This window comes from Trachemys scripta, chromosome 2 (genome assembly GCF_013100865.1).
Source record: "Trachemys scripta elegans isolate TJP31775 chromosome 2, CAS_Tse_1.0, whole genome shotgun sequence".
Classification (NCBI taxonomy): domain Eukaryota; kingdom Metazoa; phylum Chordata; order Testudines; family Emydidae; genus Trachemys; species Trachemys scripta.
This window is the reverse complement of record NC_048299.1, coordinates 151,989,303-152,009,699: the sequence shown is the minus strand read 5'-3', so window position 1 is coordinate 152,009,699 and position 20,397 is coordinate 151,989,303. Positions and strand designations below refer to the sequence as shown.

The following is a 20,397-nucleotide window of genomic DNA, read 5'->3' as shown; positions in this document are numbered from 1 at the left end:
CCTTAAACTAGACGAGGTTTTCACTCCTCAATCCTACCTTTGTCTCTATCACCGTTTCCCCCTACTAATCAGCCCATTATGGAGACAGGGTCAAACCCGGAGCTCCAGCCTGCAGTGGGCCATCCCCACCAGCCCACATCCAGGGCCTTGGGTCGCACCTGCACTGAGCTGCATTGGCTGCTGACCACTAATGCTCTTCTCACCCACGGACCCAGCACTATTGACCCATGCTGCCCTTTTAAACGGAACAGAAATATCCATTCCAATCAGGTTTCACGGATTTTCCCCCCTCCCTCCTTTCTTTTCTCCTGCATGTTCTTTTTCAGAACCTCATGTTTAATCATGTTATCTGAAACCCTGCTGTAGAGGCAGTTTCAGCCTGGTTCCCCTTTCCAATGGCGCTACAGACCTGGGCTGAGCATCGTACCATGGGCCAACACTGCCCTCCAGTGGGAGAGAGGCAGGCTGGCTGCCCATATGCTGCCAGCTCAGAAATAAACCTACAGTTTAGATGCTCCTGGGCCGAGGTGGGTTGAAGACGGCGGGATTAGCGCCAAAGCCCGGGTAGGTTTGCTTTGCCTGGCTCTCCCCTTTCAGAGGCAGTGATACAGTCTGATTTGGGGATGCACCCTCCAGGGAGAGAGGCAGTGGGAATGCACCCCCTGGGGCAGCTGGCTATCCGGTGCACAGTTGTAATGTCACAGATGAATTATGCCTGGCAACACCTGGGCCAGTGACTCGCCAGAGTGGCCCTATTGCTGCCACCGCATCTGCCCCCTCCCCAGCTGTCAGTGAACAGGTAGAGTTGGCCTGGCTGGCCCACTCCACCTGAGCCAGAGTCCCAACCAAGCTGCCTGCCTGTGTCCATGGCACACGTGAGATGTGCTATTGAAATTGCTCCACAGAGACCAATATCACACCTGCCCCTCTCCAGCATGGCCAGTGTCACCTGCCCGAACCACTGTCTCAGCTTGATGTCCCACTTCTTCGGCCACCTGAATCTCCTGCTCGGCCCTAAGCTTTCATCTCCTCCCGTGAGCTCACTAGGATGCAGCACAGGTCACAGGAAGATGGGATCAGCTGTGCTGGGGAAGGAAGGTTCATAGATTCGCAAGGGCCCCTTAGATCATCCCTGAACTCTGCGATACCACAGGCAGTTACATTTCCCCCAGTTATCCCTGCATTGATCCCCGTAACTCGTGTTGGACTAGAGCATAACTTCCAGACCGGCATCCAGTCTGGATTTGATGACATGAAGAAACAAAGGATTCACCACCGGTAATGCTGGGCCAGAGAAACAGATGTAATGGGGAAAGAAGCCGCAGACCACTCTAGCAGCTGGTTTAAATGCCGTTTTTAATAGAGATGCCCAGGAATATCTTCTAGGGAGGGGAGAGTAACCCAGACCCTCTGGGACAGCATTATTACTACTCTGTATATTAACTGCCATCACCATGCTGAGTGCCGTACACACTATACAGCAATGCATGACCCTGCCCTAAATCTATACAGTCTAGGCTAAGGGAGAGGGCACTTGGATTCTATCGTTCCCCCCTGCTGGACAGCCAGGCCCGAACAGGCTTTCAGTCACTAGTGAGATGAGTTTGACAGACTCAGCTTTCACCGTAAGGGACAGCTGAAGAGCAAAGGCTCTTGGAAATGTCCACTCCGGCCATCTCCAGGGCTAGAGAGATGGCACAACCCGGGGCCAAGTGGAATGGCCGCACAGAAAGTCCTTTCTCTTGTTCTCTCTCCTCTTCCCTCTCCTCCCTTTTACTGCACATTCTTCTTCTTGTTCATGAACCTCAGGGCCACATTGTCGTATTCAGTTTCCCCAATCCAGTCTCCCCCTTTCCCGGCGAGCGGGTGCAGGGTGGGCACGGCCATCTTGGGCACAGAGTAGTCATCCCGCTGGGGATTGTAGGGGTACTCGTGACCCACTGGGTCCTCTGCAGTGGCCTGCAGCTTCCAGGCCTCCCCTTTGACCTCCTCGGGTTCATCGTACACGGTGTGGGCAGACAGGCCCTCAGGTTCATCATAAATGTGCTCTGGCTTGGTCTGAGTGGGTGGCTGGCTCCGCTTCCTCACGCCCGCTTCATCTATGCTGTCATACAGCGGGTACGGGACCTCTGGCTCCTCAAAGCCACAGAGAAAGCTGCCAAACTCTGTGGCCATCAGGGACTTGGCGATGGTGTCGAAGGGCACGGCATATTCGGACTCAGGTACCTCTTTTGCCTGAGGCACCGCCTTCCTCGCCTGCTGCAGGGTCTTGGCTCTGCCCTGCGGGGGCAGCCGTAGGGAGTCACGTGGCTCCGCGTAGGGCAACTCGGAGTCAGCAGGGGAGATGAAGCTGCTTGTGGGCTCCCCAGACAAGGGGAAGCTGTTGGTGGGCTTCACTGATTTGCCTTTGGCTGGCTTCCCCTCCAAGCTAGACTCCAGGGAGAGGCATTTGGTGCTGGCCATGTGGTGCAGCAGGGACCCCCCAGTTGAGACCCTCTCCTCACCATTCCTGGCTCGGCTCACGGTCCTCACAGGAACAGGAACCCTGAGGGCATCGTCAGCAGGGCCAACCCACCGCGGCTCATCTGCCCCAAGGCCCCTCTGCACGTTGATGGCTGACTCAATGACCTGGAAGATCTCGTTGCCCTGTGTGGTCTCAAACTCAAAGTTGCCTTCTCCAGAGGCGCATCTTCGACCAGCTTCGAAGGAGAAGGTCACCTGGCAGGGGTGCAAAGCCAAGCAGGGTCATATCCCCAGCACTGTGTGGGTACAGTAGCCCCTGCCACATTGAGGATAACAACTTACTACAGCTGCTAACTAACTCTCCTTGCTCTCAAGTGCGAAAGGCCTGTGCTAGGGATCGAAGGCTCTAGGATCAACCCAGCTGATGACTCAGACTGAGGGCTGTTATACCTACTCCCCCCATGGATAATTTTCTCACCTAGCTATCTGATGTGTTTGTTCCCAAGAAAACTCTCCTTGCCTGCCTTGATGTGACCTATGCAAGAGGGACAAGGATGTCCTGACCCAAAATGGGGCTCAGTCTCCCTGCAGGAGCTCTGGCTTGTGTAGGGTGACCAGATGTCCCGATTTTATAGGGACAGTCCCGATTTTTGGGGCTTTTTCTTATATAGGCTCCTATTATCCCCCACCCTCTGTCCTGATTTTTCACACTTGCTGTCTGGTCACCCTAGGCTTGTGCAAGGGGGATGTCACAGCTACTCCAGTCCCTGCCTCCCCCAGCAGGATAGTGCACATGTATTATCTTGGAGAAGCTCACAAACTACCCCAGTTTTTGCAGGGCGCTGGCTGTGGGGGAAGCTTCCAGCGCCCAGTAGGTGAGGCTCTAGTGAGCAGGGCAGGAGCGCTGGCTGTGGGAAGCACTCACCTCCCAGCTACTGGCAGAAGGGGCTGCAGCAAATGGCATGCGAGTGCCAGCTGACAGCTACTCCAGGCCCAGCCTTTCTGACAGGAAGAGGCTTGACTTTTAACAGACTTCCTGCTTAGCTTCCTGATCTGATAGCCCCCATCCCCACCCTGCACCTCAGAGGAGCTGTTCCCTCCCTCTGGGTCTGTGGTTACCTTATCCCGTCCAAATCTCCGCAGGAACTTATAAGGCCAGGTATAAAGCACGCCCCCCGTCTGCAGGTCCTGAAGCTCCAGGGCCTCATTCTCAGCTCGGAGGATGAAGCTGCCCCAGAGGCGGCAGCGCTCCGTGGCCTCCGTGGCCCTCACGGTCACTTGGAACTCCTTAGTGGCCGCGGCTGCAAAGGAACACGTGCTAGAGGTGATCCTGCCGGCCATGCTGCAGCTCACAGCCCTTCCGCGCGGCACCTCGTGAATTTTGCATGAATACATGAGCTCCCCAGATCTCCCTCACGCTGTCAGCCCTGCTGCTGGGAGCCTGCGGCTCAACAGCATGTACCCCGGCAGGCCTGTCATCTGCTAATGTAGCAACGCAGAGATGCGGGGAGTGCAGTTACCACCAGGCCTGGCTGTGTCCTACATAACCAGTGTGGAGTAGGACATGCCACAGACAGTGCAGCTGGGCGCTCAGCCTGAGAGGGAACTACTACGGCCCAAGTCCATATGGGCCAGTGGCACCATCATACAATGGTTAGACTGGGGATGATGGCATGTGGCACGGTAGGTGGCTTACCCCACACGGGGTGGGGGGCAGGCGAAAGACTAAAGATCAGGGAATCTCCAGCCTTCTTGAGAGCTGATGGGTATTAGCAAGGTGCTGCCAGGAGTTGCCCTCAGACTCAGGGAGGCTTTGGGGCCCTCAGACTCAGGGAGGCTTTTGTCCTCTGCCTCTGACTCATCCCTGGCACTCCTCAAAACACTCCTAAAAGGCAAATGCTTTTCCCTTGGGATGCACAGCTGAAATGTCCCAGAAACATCCCCCCTCCCCAGGAGGGGGAGCAGAGAACCCCCAAAGCCCCTGGATTCCCCTGCAAGATCTTCACACACAGAGTCACACGTGCGCTCCCCGTCCGAGACACAGACTCACGGTCGCACACAGACAGACACACATATGCAGACAGCCTCTCTCGCACGCAAACCCACTTCCCCCATTTCGAGCTGCCCAAGCTGAACGCTACGGTGTGCTCGCCTATCATCTCCCCGCAGTTTGCTTTCCTAGCAGCACAGTTCTGCCCCGTGGCTGTGGATTGGAGACAGCACTGGCATTTCAGTGGGAGATCACCTGACTCGATTCCTCATCTCCTGTAGCACCCAGGACCCTGGGATGTTGGTAAAGGGCTTTCCAAGAGCCCTTTGTTAAGAGATTAACAGTGCATCAGTGAGGGGATGTGCCTCCAGTCGGAGAAGAAGGCCTGCTATCTCTGAACTCCTCCATGCAGCACGCCCACAGACGTAAATTCCCCTCTCTGCCCCCTGCTGCACCCTCCTCCCCCCGGTCCCCACAGTGTGACACAGCTGGCACAATGCAAGGTGAACTTTCCTCGAGATGAGCCCACCACATCCTTCCTGTTCCTGCCAGGACTCCCTCAGCTCAGTGAGTGGGGCCGAGAAATGCAAATGCTCCCGCTGCCATGCTGCATCCCCCTCCTGCTCAGCGCAGGTGCTGTAACGACCACGAGGCCTCACTGGGGCCCTCGTGTCCCCCAGCTCTGCCGGAAGCGGAACATGGAGCATGTCAGCCGCCTGAAAGGGCCACGGAGCTGGGATCTGCAAGGGCTGTGCCCAGCCCTGCGCTCACCGAGAGCTTCCGGCAGCCACTGTGGGAGCCAAACTCTGATCCAAACGGACCTCAGATTCACACTGTGCTTTCAGCCACGTGACGCAGGCACATGGATGGCAGACTTCCAAAAAGCCCGTGGTGCTGTGATAAGGGGTGCGGGTGACTCAGGAAAGGACGCTCTCTCTGAGTCAGTGTCCTATGCCCTCGTGTGATGATGGGGGCTCTTCCCTTGGAGTCAGTGCTGACTCCATTACCCCAGGAGGATGTGGGGAGGGGAGGAGCTGACAATCTGTCTGGACCGCACTCATCACCTGAGCATGGGATCTGTTAGAGAGGAGGGGGCTGATTCTCGCCTCCCCCTGGCGCTTTGTGCCTTTGTTCACAGCTGGGCACAGTGTTGCCAGTCTGGAATACTCCACTCACACCAGAGCTCACGTTTGGCACTCACTTTGCCCAAGTGTAAATGACTCCACCAGGTGAAAGGCAGAGTAGAGGCAAACCCATCCCCCATCTTCCAGAGGTACACAAACCCCAGGTCCTGAGCCCAGGGCACTTCCCCCAAGAACAGGGATGTTCTAACCCAGTGTTCTGTCCAAATTCCAGTTTGGCCAATTACATCCTCCGTCTCCCTGCGTGCTCCCTGCAGGTTCAACTGGATCCTGCTTCTTCTCCCCTTCCTGTCCTAAGCTGCCAGGAAGGGTTCCTGGGCCTCTATTTACCAGCTGCCAGGTTCCACCCTGGAGGCAGCAGCATTACAGAGGGGAGTCAAGCGGTTCTTAGGTGATCGGTTTGCAAAGAGCTTGTGAGGGAAAATCCTAGGCATGGTATTTATTCTTATTACGAGGCCAGCTCCCCACTGAGAATGCAGGTCAGCCTCTCCCCAGAGCCATGCCGGATGCCGGCAGTCTTGGGACACGACTTGCACCCCCACTCCATGTTAAACAGCCCTCTGTAGCCGAGGCATGGTCCTGACAGCTGCATGCAAAAGCAGCCCGGCAGGCAGCAGATCTCCCCCGCCGCCCTGCCAAACCAGCAAGACCATTCCCACTTCCCTAGCACCTTACTGGATTTCAGCTCAAGGCAGGCCTGTCTCCTGCAGTAGTTTGCCAAGTGCTATGTAGCCCAGCACAATCTCCCTGTAGCTTATCTGCTCCCTGCAACGTGCCCCTTGGCCCTCTCTGAGAAAGGGAGGTGAGTGTGCTGCCTTCTCACCAGCTGATAGCATAGCAGATCAGAACCCTCCAACTGCAGGGACAGGCTACCCCATTCTCCTTTAGAGGGTGGATAAAAAAAAGTGACTCACCATCTGAAGAAGCCTGAGACAAACACAGGTTGGAGATGAGACCAAGGGAGAGGTGCAGGTGGATTAAGACATTGGGCCAGACTCACCCCTGGATTTACATCTATCATGGATTTGGCCCTTTGCTCTCAATTCTCTGCCAATGCTGCTGTTTAATCCTGCAAACAAAAGGTGTGTGTGTGTGTGTGTGTGTGTGTGTGTGTGTGTGAGAAAGAGAGAGAGAGAGAGAGAGAGAGAGAGTGACTGCGCCTGCTCACACGTGTGTGCATGCATGTAAGTGTGCCCATGCAAGTGAGTTTGTGTGTGCGTTTGCATTTGAGAGTCCCCAGGTATATATTTCCAGGTGGGAAGGTGTGCAAATGTGCAACTGTGTGCATACACACGAGCATGTGAGTTAGCAAGGGTGCTTGGCATGCCTGTTCTCAAGACAGGAGCAATGCCCTGGAGAGGGGGTGATTTCCCTTTGCCAGCCTACCCTACGGGTTCCTGTAAGGCAGGGACCATGCTCTGGGAGGATTAATCTCTGCTCCTTTCCCAGCACCCCGTGCGCCCTTCCACTTCCCTGAAAGAGTCCCAGGTCCATTGCTCAGGCTGCCTTTGACGTGGAGAGGTTGCTACGTTGATGATCGAGCAGTATGTTTGCAACAGGCCAACATCTGCGGGTCGGTTGGTAAACTGAGCCCGAGCCAAGTGTGTGTGACACTCTTACTGTGTTTGTGGACACCAGCTCTGTCGGCTCACCACATGCCTTCCTAGCAGCACTCAGGAGGCGGCGAGACACAGAGATGGAGGCAGAGGGAGAAAGTGCCCCTTCTGGCCCCTGCATTTCAATCTTTTCCCTATATAAACATTCAGAACACTTGGCCCTCAGACAGGCCCTTTCCTCTGAGGATCCGCGAGCTGTGGACAGCGCTGACTCAGTCACATTACCCTCATTGCACAAATGGGGAAAGTGAGGCACAGAGAAGTGACTGATCCAAGGTCACCCTGCAAGTCAGCGGCATAGCCAGAGCCTCAATTTCCCTTTCCACGTGGCTGCCGGCTGCCTCACTCCCCCATCCCACGCTCCTCTCCCTTCACTCAAATCACCCAGCCCAGCTGCGCTACTTGGCATGCAGGGTTGATGGCCTGTTCCCGTGGCTTCGTGGGAGTGGGCGCATGGGCTCTGTGCCTTCAGTCACTCCTCAGCACAGGAGAGCAGGGTTGAGGGGCTCTCATGGGAAATGGTGCAAGACCGACAAGGGTTCTAAGCGCTCTGGACAGTTGCGAGCGGCCGGTTATCAGCGCGAGGCACAGTTCTACCAAACCACAAAGCAGGAAGTGCAGGAGGGCTATTTATGAAGCTGATTTTCCATTACACTTCTTGCAAAGAGCAAGGCTGAGCTGTTGTTGCAGCCATGTTCCGATTCAAAATTAGCAGCGTCGCTTAAGTGGCATATGGGCTAAGGCTCCAGGTTTAATCTTTAACTTTAACACAATGGGCTCCTGGTCTGTGACTAGGGCTCCCAGGCACTAAGGCAAGGCAAATAATAATAGCCAAGTGATACTGACCAGGGCCTCCTCTGAGCACACCATTATGTTCCCTTCCTTCCTACCTGGGTACAGTGCAGCGCTCCAGTGAGACTGGGATGGTGGGCCAGGGAATCCCTCCTTCCCGATGTCTGTAGCTGCCTTTCCTCTATCTGTCAGGGCTTGGCTTTGCACACAAGTTCAGCATCACCCCTTTAGTTAAACCAGTGCAATTTTGTGGCCTGGGAAAACTCCTTTTGGTCCCCGACTCCTGGCGGCTCGTGGCTCAGAGTGGCTGGGACCCACCACCCTGCATGCAATCTGTTACACGAGGGAAAAGTGGGTGAGAGCATCTGCTACTCTGACTGGGTAGGACCAGACCTCCAGCTGGCAGAGAAGATGAAGTCAATGGGACTGTGCTGACTTAAACTAGATGAGGTTCTGTCGCCATGGCCTGAGACGCGCTAGCAAGAACTGTATTCAGAAACAGTGATCAGGAAGAACGACGTGTGCTAATGGGTCTCCAGCACCATTGCTGCTAAAACAATTCAGACACAGTCTCCCTGGCCTGGGTAAATCCCGGGACTGTGCTCTGAGAACCATGCTACGGATTCTCTGAACGTGGTTGTAATGTGGCTTTGAATGTGGACACAACCCTGATGCGCTGCAACTAGATCTGCAACAGTTTCAGGTGCGTTCCCAGTTCGCTGAAGGGCACTTGGACCCAGAGGCTGGCTGCAGGCTTCTGGTTTCTAATGATGTCACATTCCCCCACCTGAAGAATGTCATAAGCAAAAGCTTGCTGCCCAAGGGAAGGGGGTGAAGTAGGAGGCAGAAACAGGTTAGGAGACCCCAGAGGACAAGGGTCCCCCAAGAGACCAAACACGTCACAGGGAGTGAGGCTTGGGAAGCATTGTTATATTCATATTATGTCATCATTATGTCGATTTGCTGCTTTGTTACGAGTCAGTGGCATGTTGGTGGTAACGTGAATGAGGTGATTGCTGATGGTCCCTGGATCTCTAGGCTGCTGGTTCTAGCCCCCCTTAGCTCAGCTACCCAAGTAGCAGGAAGTTGTTACTCCCTGATTGCTGGTCAGTAGTGGAGTCTACTTAGAAATGGGACCTGGTGGGTTTGAAAGGCAAAATGCTCCAACGTGTGCACTGGGGGGCAGGTCTGGATGCCGATAGCCTGGGAACCGAGGGGTTAATGTGGAGCAATGCAATTGATTCTGGCAGTATGCAGGGGAGAGCAAGGAACAAAGGGGCATACGGCAGCCAAGCTGGGGCTGGTGGCAAGAGATTAGGGGCTGATCCAAAGCTTACAGAAATCAATGAGATTCTTTCTATTGACTTCAATGGGCTTTGGCTCAAGTCCCCAGGGCTCTGGGATATTAAGCTCCCGCTTGTGCGTGTGAGTGTCCCCCAAAGTAAGTACGGGGCTGGCAGGCAAAGGAGAGGGCATGTCTCTGTTTGCAAAGAGAGGGCAAGAGCCTACATTTCCCAGCAGCCCCCGCAAGAGCTAGGGAGAGGTCTGCTCCTCTCTAAGCGCCCAGCAGGGCTCAGGGATCGCGGCTGAGTCATACTTGACTGTGGTTTCGGGTTCCGCCAGGGCAAGGTGTTATTACTCCATCACCCTCCCGCTGCCCCCCCCTCGCTTCCTCTCAGAAAGAAGAAAGCAAAACCACTTGAATCGCTCTGCTGGGGGCTTCTTCTCTGTTGTGCCCTGCCTCTGCCCCTGCTGTGCCCACTCCGCTCATCCGGCTGGCTGGCTGGCTTTCGCCACACATCGCCTGTCTCTCTACGGACATACATATTCATCCTAATACCCATCCCACACCATACACATCCAACTATCAGTCTATCCGATTTCTTTCTCTCACACACACACACACGTGCCCAAAACTGCATCTATTTACCTGCATGTTCATAGTGGCTCCATCCATGGCTCTAGGTATCTCATCTCCTAGCCTGTGAGTTCTATGGAGGTGAACACACAGGTCCAGTCTCCAGTGCCTGCTGACCCAACACCTTCCACCAGAACTAGATGCACTTCAAACACACATGCACGCACGCACACGCAGAGCCAGGCTCTCTCATTCCCACCCTACCTTTGGCCCTGGAGCTGTACAGGGAGTTCTCCTCCATGGATAGCGAGACCGGGTGGCTGTCTTTCCCCACTGCTGCCTTCCGTTCCTCCCTGCTCCTCTGGAAACCGCAGGGAAGAGAAATGGGTGAGTGTGGGGCAGCCCAAGTCCAGCCACGCTGATTTGGGCCCATGTGGTGTCTCCTCCCCAGCACTGAGATCCAGATGCCAGAGCTGATAGAGAGGGCATCCCCCTTCCTGCAACCTCATCTCCCAGTGCCTGGGGCTCTTTGTTGAACTGCCAAGGCTCCTCCCGCTCCCCAGACCAACAGGGGCTTGGAGACCCTGTGAAGGACACAGGGGACACCAGAGCTGGCCTGAGAGAGCACCCTGAGGACTCTCAGCAACACTTCAGTGTAGGCCAAAGCTCAGTACTAATGAGCAAAGCTGGGCCATCCATTCTCCCTGGCACCCTCCAACACCCACCTCCATGGAAACCCCAGCTCTTGGAGTCCTCCACCCCTGAACACCCCCCTCCAGATCCTTGGCATCCCCCTCACTCTTAAGGACCCCTCCATACGCCCACATCACTCCCCACCACCACAGGGAGCACGCCGCCACTCTTACCGCGAAGGCCAGATCGCAGAGGGTGAGGACCCAGTTGGCCACCTCGGTGCTTTCAGCTGCCAGCAAGTAGCGCTTGTCCGTGGTCTCCAGGATGAAGGGGACAGTCTCCTTGGGGCTGCTGGTGTCCCCATTAGCCTGAGCCACATGCACACAGTTACTCAACTTGATGAGCTTCTTGCCACTTTCAGCCTTCTTGGGCTTCTCGGAAGTGGGAGGCCCGGAGCCCTCGAAGAGCTCCAGGTGGGCGCAGGAGCAGGCACTCTCCCGGTACAGCACTGCCCAGAACTTCCTCCATTTCTGACCGGGGGGAAGGAAGCAAAAGGAACAGAAACATGCGGGTATTAGCTCTCCCTTTGGGTTCCTAGGAAGTTTTGCTTCTGATTCTCATGCACTAGCCCAAGGCTGCAATGTCTGGGCTGTAAATGGCCTCCCGGGGACAGCTGGTTTGTTTTACATGGAAAACTAAAGCTATTCCCACCTCTTCATGGCAAAAAACAGTTGTGTTTTTACATCAAGACAGATCTAGAGCCACGGACTATTTTCACTGCAATAAGAGGTGTGTTTGCATTGCTAGCTAGCTCAATGCAAACCCTAGGGGAAACAAGCCACCCGCAGTTTTTACCTTGGTGTAACTAGTGGAGTTTAACCATATATCAACATACCTGGGTTTAAGCTCACCTAGCTCCATCACAGTAAAAACTGCAGTGCCTTCTCTCCACTAAGGGCTTGTCTATACTTACCGCGCTGGTTCGGCGGCAGGCAATCGAACTTCTGGGTTCGATTTATCGCGTCTAGTCTGGACGCGATAAATCGAACTCAGAAGTGCTCCCCGTCGACTCCGGTAATCCTGCTCGCCGCGAGGAGTACGCGGAGTCGACGGGGGAGCCTGCCTGCCGGGTCTGGACGGGGGTAAGTTCGAACTAAGGTATGTCGACTTCAGCTACGTTATTCACGTAGCTGAAGTTGCGTACCTTAGTTCGATTTGGGGGTTTAGTGTAGACCAAGCCTAAGGTTTATCAAAGCAAACACACCTCTTATTGCAGGGATGACACGGTCCTTGTCTCCACCCTGGAGTGCTGTTTTAAAAAGGGCCATGAGGGTAACAATTTCAAAAGCACCTGTGCCTTAGGAGTCCAAGTTCCATAGCAAGTCAACAGGATTTGGGCTCCTAAGTCACTTAGATCCAGATCCTCAAAGGCATTTAGACACGTAACTCCCATTCTGTGCCTTAGAGGCATCTGAAAATTTTCCCTTAAGTGTTTACTTTTAATTGGCTCCTGTAAACATCCCCGACAACCCACAAAGATACTGAGACTCTGGGTGCATCTACACTGCTCGTGGCAGCGAGCCTCTCAGCCCTGGTTGACAGATTTGGGCTTGCGCGGCTCACACTATCACATTAAAAATACCTAGGTCAAGGCTGCAGAGGTCTGAAACCTAGAGAGGGGGGTTGGCAGCAGAGCCCAAGCTCCAGCCCCAGCTGCAACTTCAAACTGCTGTCTCCTGTCTTCACAGCTAATTTTAGCACTGAAGCACAAGTCCTGCACGCCTGAGTCTGTTGACCCAGGCTTGGGGGCTTGCTTCTGTGGGTGGTTGCTGGCTGTGTAGAGGTAACCTCAAAGGGCTGGTCTAAGCACAAACATGCTGGACACGAAACACCAACATTGGTTTTCATTCAGATCTTTCATTATGTTGGTACAGGTTACGTTAGCTTGAAGGGCCAGAGACTCCACAAAGTCTGCTAGAGACTTCACTAGTGCTCTTGATTTTATGTGGAAGGAGCTCAGATACTGCAGTGATAGGCAGCAGGATAAAATCCTTAGATAGATAGATAGATAGATAGATAGATAGATAGATAGATAGATAGATAGATAGATAGAGGGCCGGCTCCAGGCACCAGCCCACCAAGCTTGTGCTTGGGGCGGCACCTGGAGGGGGGCGGCACGGTGCGGCGCTCCGGCTCCGGCCGCCGGGGAGAGCGGAGCCCCGGCCGGTGTTCGCCGCCAGGGAGAGCAGAGCTCCGGCTGGGGCTCGCCGCCCTCTCCTGGGGCTCCGCCCACCTTCCCCCCGCCCCCCGCGCCCTCCCCTGCTGCGCTGGGGGGCGCGGCCGGAGGCTTTTTTGCCTGGGGCGGCAAAAAAGCCAGAGCCGGCCCTGGATAGATAGATAGATAGATAGATAGATAGATAGATAGATAGATAGAGGGCCGGCTCCAGGCACCAGCCCACCAAGCTTGTGCTTGGGGCGGCACCTGGAGGGGGGCGGCACGGTGCGGCGCTCCGGCTCCGGCCGCCGGGGAGAGCGGAGCCCCGGCCGGTGTTCGCCGCCAGGGAGAGCAGAGCTCCGGCTGGGGCTCGCCGCCCTCTCCTGGGGCTCCGCCCACCTTCCCCCCGCCCCCCGCGCCCTCCCCTGCTGCGCTGGGGGGCGCGGCCGGAGGCTTTTTTGCCTGGGGCGGCAAAAAAGCCAGAGCCGGCCCTGGATAGATAGATAGATAGATAGATAGATAGATAGATAGATAGATAGATAGATACTCTTAACCTGGACTCAGAGTGGCTATCTATGTGTACATGCCCTGAAATGGCTCTGTCAGAAATACTGTTGCCAAATTGACCAGCTGAACTGCTGCCAAGACAGCAATTTCACCCTGCAAATGACGTCTTTGTGGCAGCTTTCTCACTTAGGGCACAGTTGATGCCTAAGTGCATGATCTAAAGGATCCTGAAGTGAAATGGACTCTTGCCATTGAATACCATGGGCTTTGGATCAGGCCCTAGATTGTTTCCGATTCTGTAAAAACAGGCAGACGTCACTGCATCAGGGACACTTGCGTCACGTTTTTGAAGCTAGCTCAAGAACCAGAACAGCTGGAGACTTCCTTTGTGTTACAAAATGAACGTTTAGATTCTGGAGAATAAGTAGGCCGAAGGAAATAGGGTCCAGTTTACCTCCCCACTGTGCACCAGCTGAATCAAAGCCCTCACTTTAACTGAGGATAACCTGACCTTTCTGTGAACATGGCTCAGTCTAGAGTGGTGCGAAGGACAATCTGCAACATGCATATGCAGTGCACCAAACAGCTTCCCCATCTGCCTGCACTGATCTCCACAGTGTCACCACAGGCTGTTTGCTTGGGTTAAACTTTCATGGGGGAACAGCCGCCACAGGTCAAGGATGATGGTTATCTGGTATCCTGCCTGCTCTGCTCTAATGTGTTACAACACCACACCACAAGGGGAGGGGAGGGGAGTCCAGGATGCTCTGTCTAGCCCAGTCTTGGCGGTGGGGTGGTGTTTCACTGGGTGGGCGGAGAGCTATTGACAGTGACAGAAATAATAAGGGTTGCAAACATTCATTTGGTTATCTGCTAAGAAGATATGCTCCATCTATGCTCGTGGCCTGCTAGCCAGGCTCTCGCACACAGATCACACATGCGGCGCTGACATTTGCAGACGGGGGGTGGGGGTTACTATTCAATTTCACGTGTACGACTAGTGCTGGTGATTGGAATCTGCTGCTTAGCCACGAAACTGAAGCCACAGCCAGGCAACCTTCCCTACCCTGGCCTAGAGCTGTGCCAGTTTTGGCTGGACGTATTCCTGGAGGCAGGGCCAGCTCTGGCTTTTTTGCCGCCCAAGACAAAAAAGTCTCCCGCTGCTCCGCCCCCCCCAGCGCGGCAGGGGAGGGCGCCGAGCCTGGCCACGGGCCGCTCTCCCCGACCGGCCAGAGCACCGGGGGGGAGGGCGGCGAGCCTGCCACGGCTCCGCTGGCGGCCGGAGCCCCAGGAGGAGGGCGGAGAGCCCGGCCGGGGCTCCGCTCTCCCTGGCGGCCAGAGTACCGGGGGAGGGCGGCGAGCCCACTGTGGCTCCGCTCTCCTCGGCGGCCGGAGCTGGAGCATTGTGCCGCGCCGCCCCCCTCCAGGTGCCGCCCCAAGCACTAGCTTGGTGGGCTGGTGCCTGGAGCCGGCCCTGCCTGGAGGTTTCATCACATGACATAATCTTTAATTAAAGATTCATCTTTAATTCCTGGAGACAGTCCTGGAGGGCTGGCAACCCTAGGGAGCCACTTGGAAATAGCAGAGGAACTCCAGCCCCCGTTTAGGCTGTCCACCCCCAAAGGGCTAGTCAGTACCATGCTTGGTTTGTGCAATGCAGACTCTTGAGGGCAGGGATCTGGACTGAGATCCTCCCTCTCTGGTGCCCACAGGCCGCACACAGAAATGCCTTTTGGTTATCACCAGCACTGGCTACGTTGATCAGCTGACCAAAAGGAGAAAGAGCCTGTTTCTGCATCCTCCCGTCTCTAAATGTGGTGCAGGGGCCTAACTCCCTTCTCCTTCACGCTGGGGTAAATCAGGAGTCACTCCGTAGTTACACCAGTGCAAGAGAAAGAGGAATCTGAGGTTTCTAACTGTGCTGCAGAGGAGCCTTTCCAAATAAAGGTCTTGGGGAAACAATCACCTCTCACTGTTCATTGTGGGCTAGACACTCAGCTGGTGTTAGTCAGTGAAGCCCAGGGAGCTTAGGCCAACTGACACCCACTGATGATCTGACCCCAGGGCCGGCTCCAGGCAGCAGCGCAGCAAGCAGGTGCCTGGGGTGGCCAACGGAGGGGGGCGGCACGTCCAGCTCTTCGGCAGCAATTCGGCGGCGGGTCCCTCAGTCCCTCTCGGAAGATCGGACCTGCCACCGACTTGCCACCAAAGAATGAAGCGGCGGTGGTACAACTGCTGCCGAAGTGCCGCCAATCACGGCTTTTTTTTTTATTTTTTGCCGCTTGGGGCGGCAAAAAGGCTGGAGCCAGCCCTGTCTGGCCCTATGTCTTTCTTTGAAAGCTAGACCTGGGCCCAGGAGCCAATGCCTGCACCCAGTTCTGAACTTCCCGGGGTCTAGGGGGCTGTTGGACCCAGGAGTCCAGTTAGGGCCCATCTCTATTAACAGTGCACCTCCTGCATCCCAGGGCTCATGCCCAAGTATCTAAGAGTACAACTACCCTACAATAAAAGACTGCGGCACAGCTGCAGCTGGCCCGGGTCAGCAGACTCAGGCTGCAGGGCTCAGACTTCAGCGCTACAAAATTGCAGTATAGAGGTTCCTGTGAGACCCCATGGGGGGTAGGGTCAGACCTTGGGCTCCAGCCCAAGCGAGTACACTGCTTTTAGCCCCACAAGTCCAAGTCAGCTGACCCCAGCTCTGAGACTCAGTGCAGTGTGGGGTTTTACGGCAGTGTGGGTATATCTTTGGGGGTCTCATTGTGAGTTTCCCCTGACTGTTCAGCTCCCACCGGAAATGGCAGGCAGTGCTCTGGGGTTTGAACTCCCATTTTGGTCTGGCTGCAGCATTTCCAGAGGAACCTTTCCACGAACTAGTATGCGCTGCAAGCAGGTGAAAGCTAGCTGTGCAGACTTCTGCTTTCAGGGGAGCTCTTTGCAACCTGAGCCCGGCCCGGATCCTTGCAACCGGATCATCTTGAGACCTGCCCAGTTTCTGGGCAGGAAGTATGAAAGCTCCTAAAATGCTGCAAAGAAGCAGGGTGGGGGAGAGCTGGGGTTGCCCCTGCAGCACAGCAGGCAGGTGTGAGCACGGATGCTGAGCACAGGGGAGGTCCTGTGACACCGTAGATCAGAACTGAGCTGAGGAAACAGGGGTCTCCTGCAACGCAGGAGCAAGCAGGGAGCAGGGGAGCTGCTGCTGCAGTTGCAAAACAGTGGTGTTGTTTTTTCAAAGCCCAGCCCATGTTTATGCCAATCACTGTCAGGCCCCTGGCAAGCTGCCTGTGTCAGTGCCATGAAGACAAATCCCTGCCGCTCTCCTCTTCCCCTTCCCCAGTGTAGATTGTCCCCGTCTCTGTACTGTGAGTCTCAGGCCCTATATGTCTTGAGCGGAGGGACAACGAAAGCCAGAGACCTCAGCTTCTGCCTACGCCAGGGCTCTCATTTGAAGGGATGTGACTCATTCCTGGGAGTCACCGGGCATGATGAGGGCTTCCTACAAGAGGGAGGAAGATCTGGTGAGCTGCAGCTTGTGCCCAGTTGAGTCACCAAGGCAGAAGACGGGTAGCAGGAGGGGGGATGCTGGACAGGGCAGGTCGCAGTAGGATCAATGGGGTGAAACTGGGCAAGGGACTGTTTAGGCAGAACATCCAGGGGGTTCTTAATGGGGTGGAGAGTGTGAAGCAGGGACTCGTCTCCCCAGAGAGGCCCATACATGGTGCATTTAAACCCCTAGGAAACCCATGTGGCTTTGTGACCCTACTGCCATTCCCAGCCCGGGTACTGTACAGCAACAGGGCCCTGCCAGGGATGAGGGGCCAGCCCTGCAAACTGTCCCGCTTTGCAATAAGGCAAGATGGCGAACTAGGGGCACAGAGGCAGGCACTGTCTGAGTCCAGGATGGAGGAAGCCCAGGCCCCAGGCAGGGCATGGGAATCCCCAGTCAAGAGCAGCTAGAGGCTTCCGGAACTAGCGGAGATGCCCAAGTCGGTCCTTACCTTCCCGAAGGTTTGCTGCTGCTGGAGGTACAATAATCCCTGTTTTACAACCGTCTCGTCCATCTTCTAGCAAGGAGCATCCTCTCACTCTGTCACACGCACTTTCCTGTCCCAGCCCTCCCTTCTATCTCTCTCGATCTTTCACACCTCCCACCTCTGACCCATGCTTAGCACCTCTCGGTCACCTAGCCCACGCCACTTCTAGCTCCGGCTCCCTACCCTTCAATTTAACTCATTCCCTCCCCAGACGCCGTCCTGCTTCTGCCTTCAGGGCTGGGTTTGCTCCCGATCTCACTTCATGAGCATGTGACCTGTGGCCGGGTTTTTTTTTTTTTTTCCTAAACATATACGTTTCACACTTCAGCTTCCTGTATTTGCGATCTTACCAAAAAGGGCAGCTACAGACGCTGTTGTTGAGTGCTGCTATGTCCACAGACAGACTGCATACTAACACACTGACATACATTCAGACTGTACATGCCAACACAGAGATACACACACTGACACACAGAAACTGTATGCACTGACAGAGACACACAGACACTGACACACTGAGACTGTCCGCACTGACAGCCAGAGACACACAGACAGTGACTCACCGAGGCTGTACACACTGACACACAGAGACACACAAACACTGACACACTGAGGCTGTATACACTGACACACAGAGACACTGACACACTGAGGCTGTACGCAGTCACACACAGAGACACACACACACCCCAAGGCTGTATGCACTGACACACAGAGACACACAGACACTGACACACTGAGGCTGTATACACTGACACACAGAGACACAGACACTGACACACTGAGGCTGTACGCACAGACACACAGAGATACACACACACACCGATTGTACTCCCTGATCCACAGGCTGCACATTGTACACACAGACACTCTTGAGTCTTTCGCTCTTTACACCACAACACCAATCTGAAGACCCCACAGGGGACATACTGGATCCCAGATAGCTGTATTTACTAACTATACACAAACATGCCAGGCCTAGCAACAAGGTATGGGTTACAATAGCACCACTGCATTGGCTGATTTCTGGCAGCTTCTGAAACACAGAGCTCAGTGAGCATCGCTAGAGGGCTCACAAACTATTTAAAGGAATCCTACCCAATTTCTACACACTCCACATACGCACCGATTATACATTTTTGTTTTTACTTTATTATCACCCTCCTTCGATTCAGAAAAGGCACAGGCAACAGGTTGGGTCAGAACCCACTTCTCCCACCCAACTCCACTATTCTTGGACAGACTCTGGGCTCTTTTCTTACTGCACAATACCCCAACGTGCCCTGGGATCTGCAGGCCCATCTAGATTAGAGAGGGGATCATTTGGAGCCAGAAAGTTTGTTTAATCCATTATGAAGTCAGGGTCCAGTTGTCCCAAGTACATTCAGATTGTGAAGAGCCCCAAGTCCCAGGGATGTGGGGCTCTTGGGGGATGGGTTTGGTGGGGGTCTGTGCTCTCTCTCTCTCTGTTGCTTGCATTGGTTCTCTGCACCTGCCTCATGCTTTACTTATGAGCTTTAAAGAAACAGCCACCTCATCCTTGATGCCCGCTCCTCAGAGCAGGTAAATGAGGTGGTTCCAGGGTAATGGGGCAACAGGCAGTCATGCAAAGCAGGAGAAAGCAAGTGTCCTGGTGCTGAGAGACACTGGCTTCACTTCCTGGAGGCTGGATGCCTATCTTTAACCACAGAGCAGGGCCAGGCAAGCAATGTAGCCTGTCTTTGAAATTGAGGGACAGTGGAAACAGGTCGCTTATGTTTGGTACAATGGAACTTGATTTAACTTGGTGCTGTGCGCTGCTGCTCTGGGAATCCCGGGGTCATGGTGTGTGTGAGGGGATCCTACACTCTCAGACAATAGGGCTGGGACACACTAGTTACAACAGAGACCCTAGGGGAGAAAGTGCACACATTAGCTAACTGCATGGGCGTCCCTGCACCCTGCTGGCAAATGGGGCTGGCTTGGCCCCTCTGGACAAGCAAGGGAGGGTCTGAGCAGAAGCAGGTGGCATGCGCTTTGCATGAACTAAGCACCCTTTCTACCTGCAAATGTAGGTCTACATCTGTCAGAGCACCCTCTAGTGGCCAATTCACCCCTCCCGTGTTCTCTATGTGTCTGACAATAATAATAATAAATAATAATAATGTCTGTCACTTGTATTTGAATAGAACTGTGACTGGCAATCAGTTTCCACATGTAGGGTTCAGGAAACACGTCAAGGCAAGTTGGTGTCTACGTTCCCTCCGACTGTCGGGCAAAATGGAGTGATGACATTCTGTTGCATGTTCTGCTCCCTTCATAGCAGAGTACCAAGCTCGCCTGTCATGGCCCATATCCTCCCAGGTCACTAAGTCCAGCCTGGCAGACTGGATGTGCTGCTTGATGCAATCCTTGCAGCAGAGTTTGGGGTGGCCAATCTTCTTACTGCCTTTTTCAAATGCACTGTACAGAACTCTCTTAGGCAGTTGATTGTTCTGACCCAAGTCATTTGCCGCCGCGCTGGCATGGTACTTCATTGTTGGTGATTTTGTCGGGTCATTTGATTCCCATTATGCTGCATAGGTGGTGTTGTGGCAGGCAGTTAAGTTTTTGGATATGGCGCCAATCAAGGGGACAGGTCTCTAACGAGACTGACAATAATGCTGCATAATGTTATATAGCATCTTTCACCCATAAGTAACCTATAATACATTGCAAACAAGATGTCCAAGAATCACTTCACCCACCACCCACCCCCATCCCACTGAAACACAGCCACCTCTGGGGCAGGAGGCAGCAGCTATGCAATATGGCATCATTGCACAGAAATTTAGGACAGCAAGTGAAGAAGAATCCCAAACCCAGTTGAAACCGCCAGGGGGATTTAAGGAGGCAGAATAGAATAACAGATTTGGTCAGGACGCCAGGGTTAATGCAAAAGGCCAGATTCTGATTTCAGTTACATCTCTGTAAAACTGGAATGGCTCCATCAACTTCAGTGGAGCTATTCTGTATTTGCCCTGGTATACAAAGTCTGGGATCAAAGTCTGGCTCCATGACTCTTAGGGAAAATGCCATGGGATCTTTAACAGCCATAACTGCTCAGGACTTCCATCTGAAGATGCCCCAATGATTATTCCATGCAGCCCACATACACACAGCTTTGTTTCT

The 20,397-nt window shown here is 54.4% G+C and overlaps 1 protein-coding gene across 1 annotated transcript; it reads right to left on the bottom strand.

The window, feature by feature from the left end:
• Nucleotides 1-1,340: 1,340 nt before the first annotated feature.
• DOK2 (docking protein 2) lies at nucleotides 1,341-17,500 on the bottom strand. The gene is made up of 5 exons (XM_034761937.1): nucleotides 17,212-17,500; nucleotides 10,728-11,024; nucleotides 10,126-10,222; nucleotides 3,583-3,764; nucleotides 1,341-2,718 (listed from the first exon to the last, which is right to left on the bottom strand). Exons 1-5 carry the CDS (start codon nucleotides 17,272-17,274, stop codon nucleotides 1,774-1,776), a joined length of 1,584 nt encoding a protein of 527 aa, XP_034617828.1. The 5' UTR covers nucleotides 17,275-17,500; the 3' UTR covers nucleotides 1,341-1,773.
• Nucleotides 17,501-20,397: the final 2,897 nt, after the last annotated feature.

Excerpts from the sequence above, each read along its gene's own strand:
- DOK2 (XM_034761937.1), bottom strand. The coding sequence starts at position 17,274 with ATGGACGAGACGGTTGTAAAACAGGGATTATTGTACCTCCAGCAGCAG. Across the intron at positions 11,025-17,211 it reads AGCAGCAAACCTTCGGGAAG|AAATGGAGGAAGTTCTGGGC; the intron begins GTAAGGACCGAC and ends CCCCCCGGTCAG. Across the intron at positions 2,719-3,582 it reads GGAGATTTGGACGGGATAAG|GTGACCTTCTCCTTCGAAGC; the intron begins GTAACCACAGAC and ends CACCCCTGCCAG.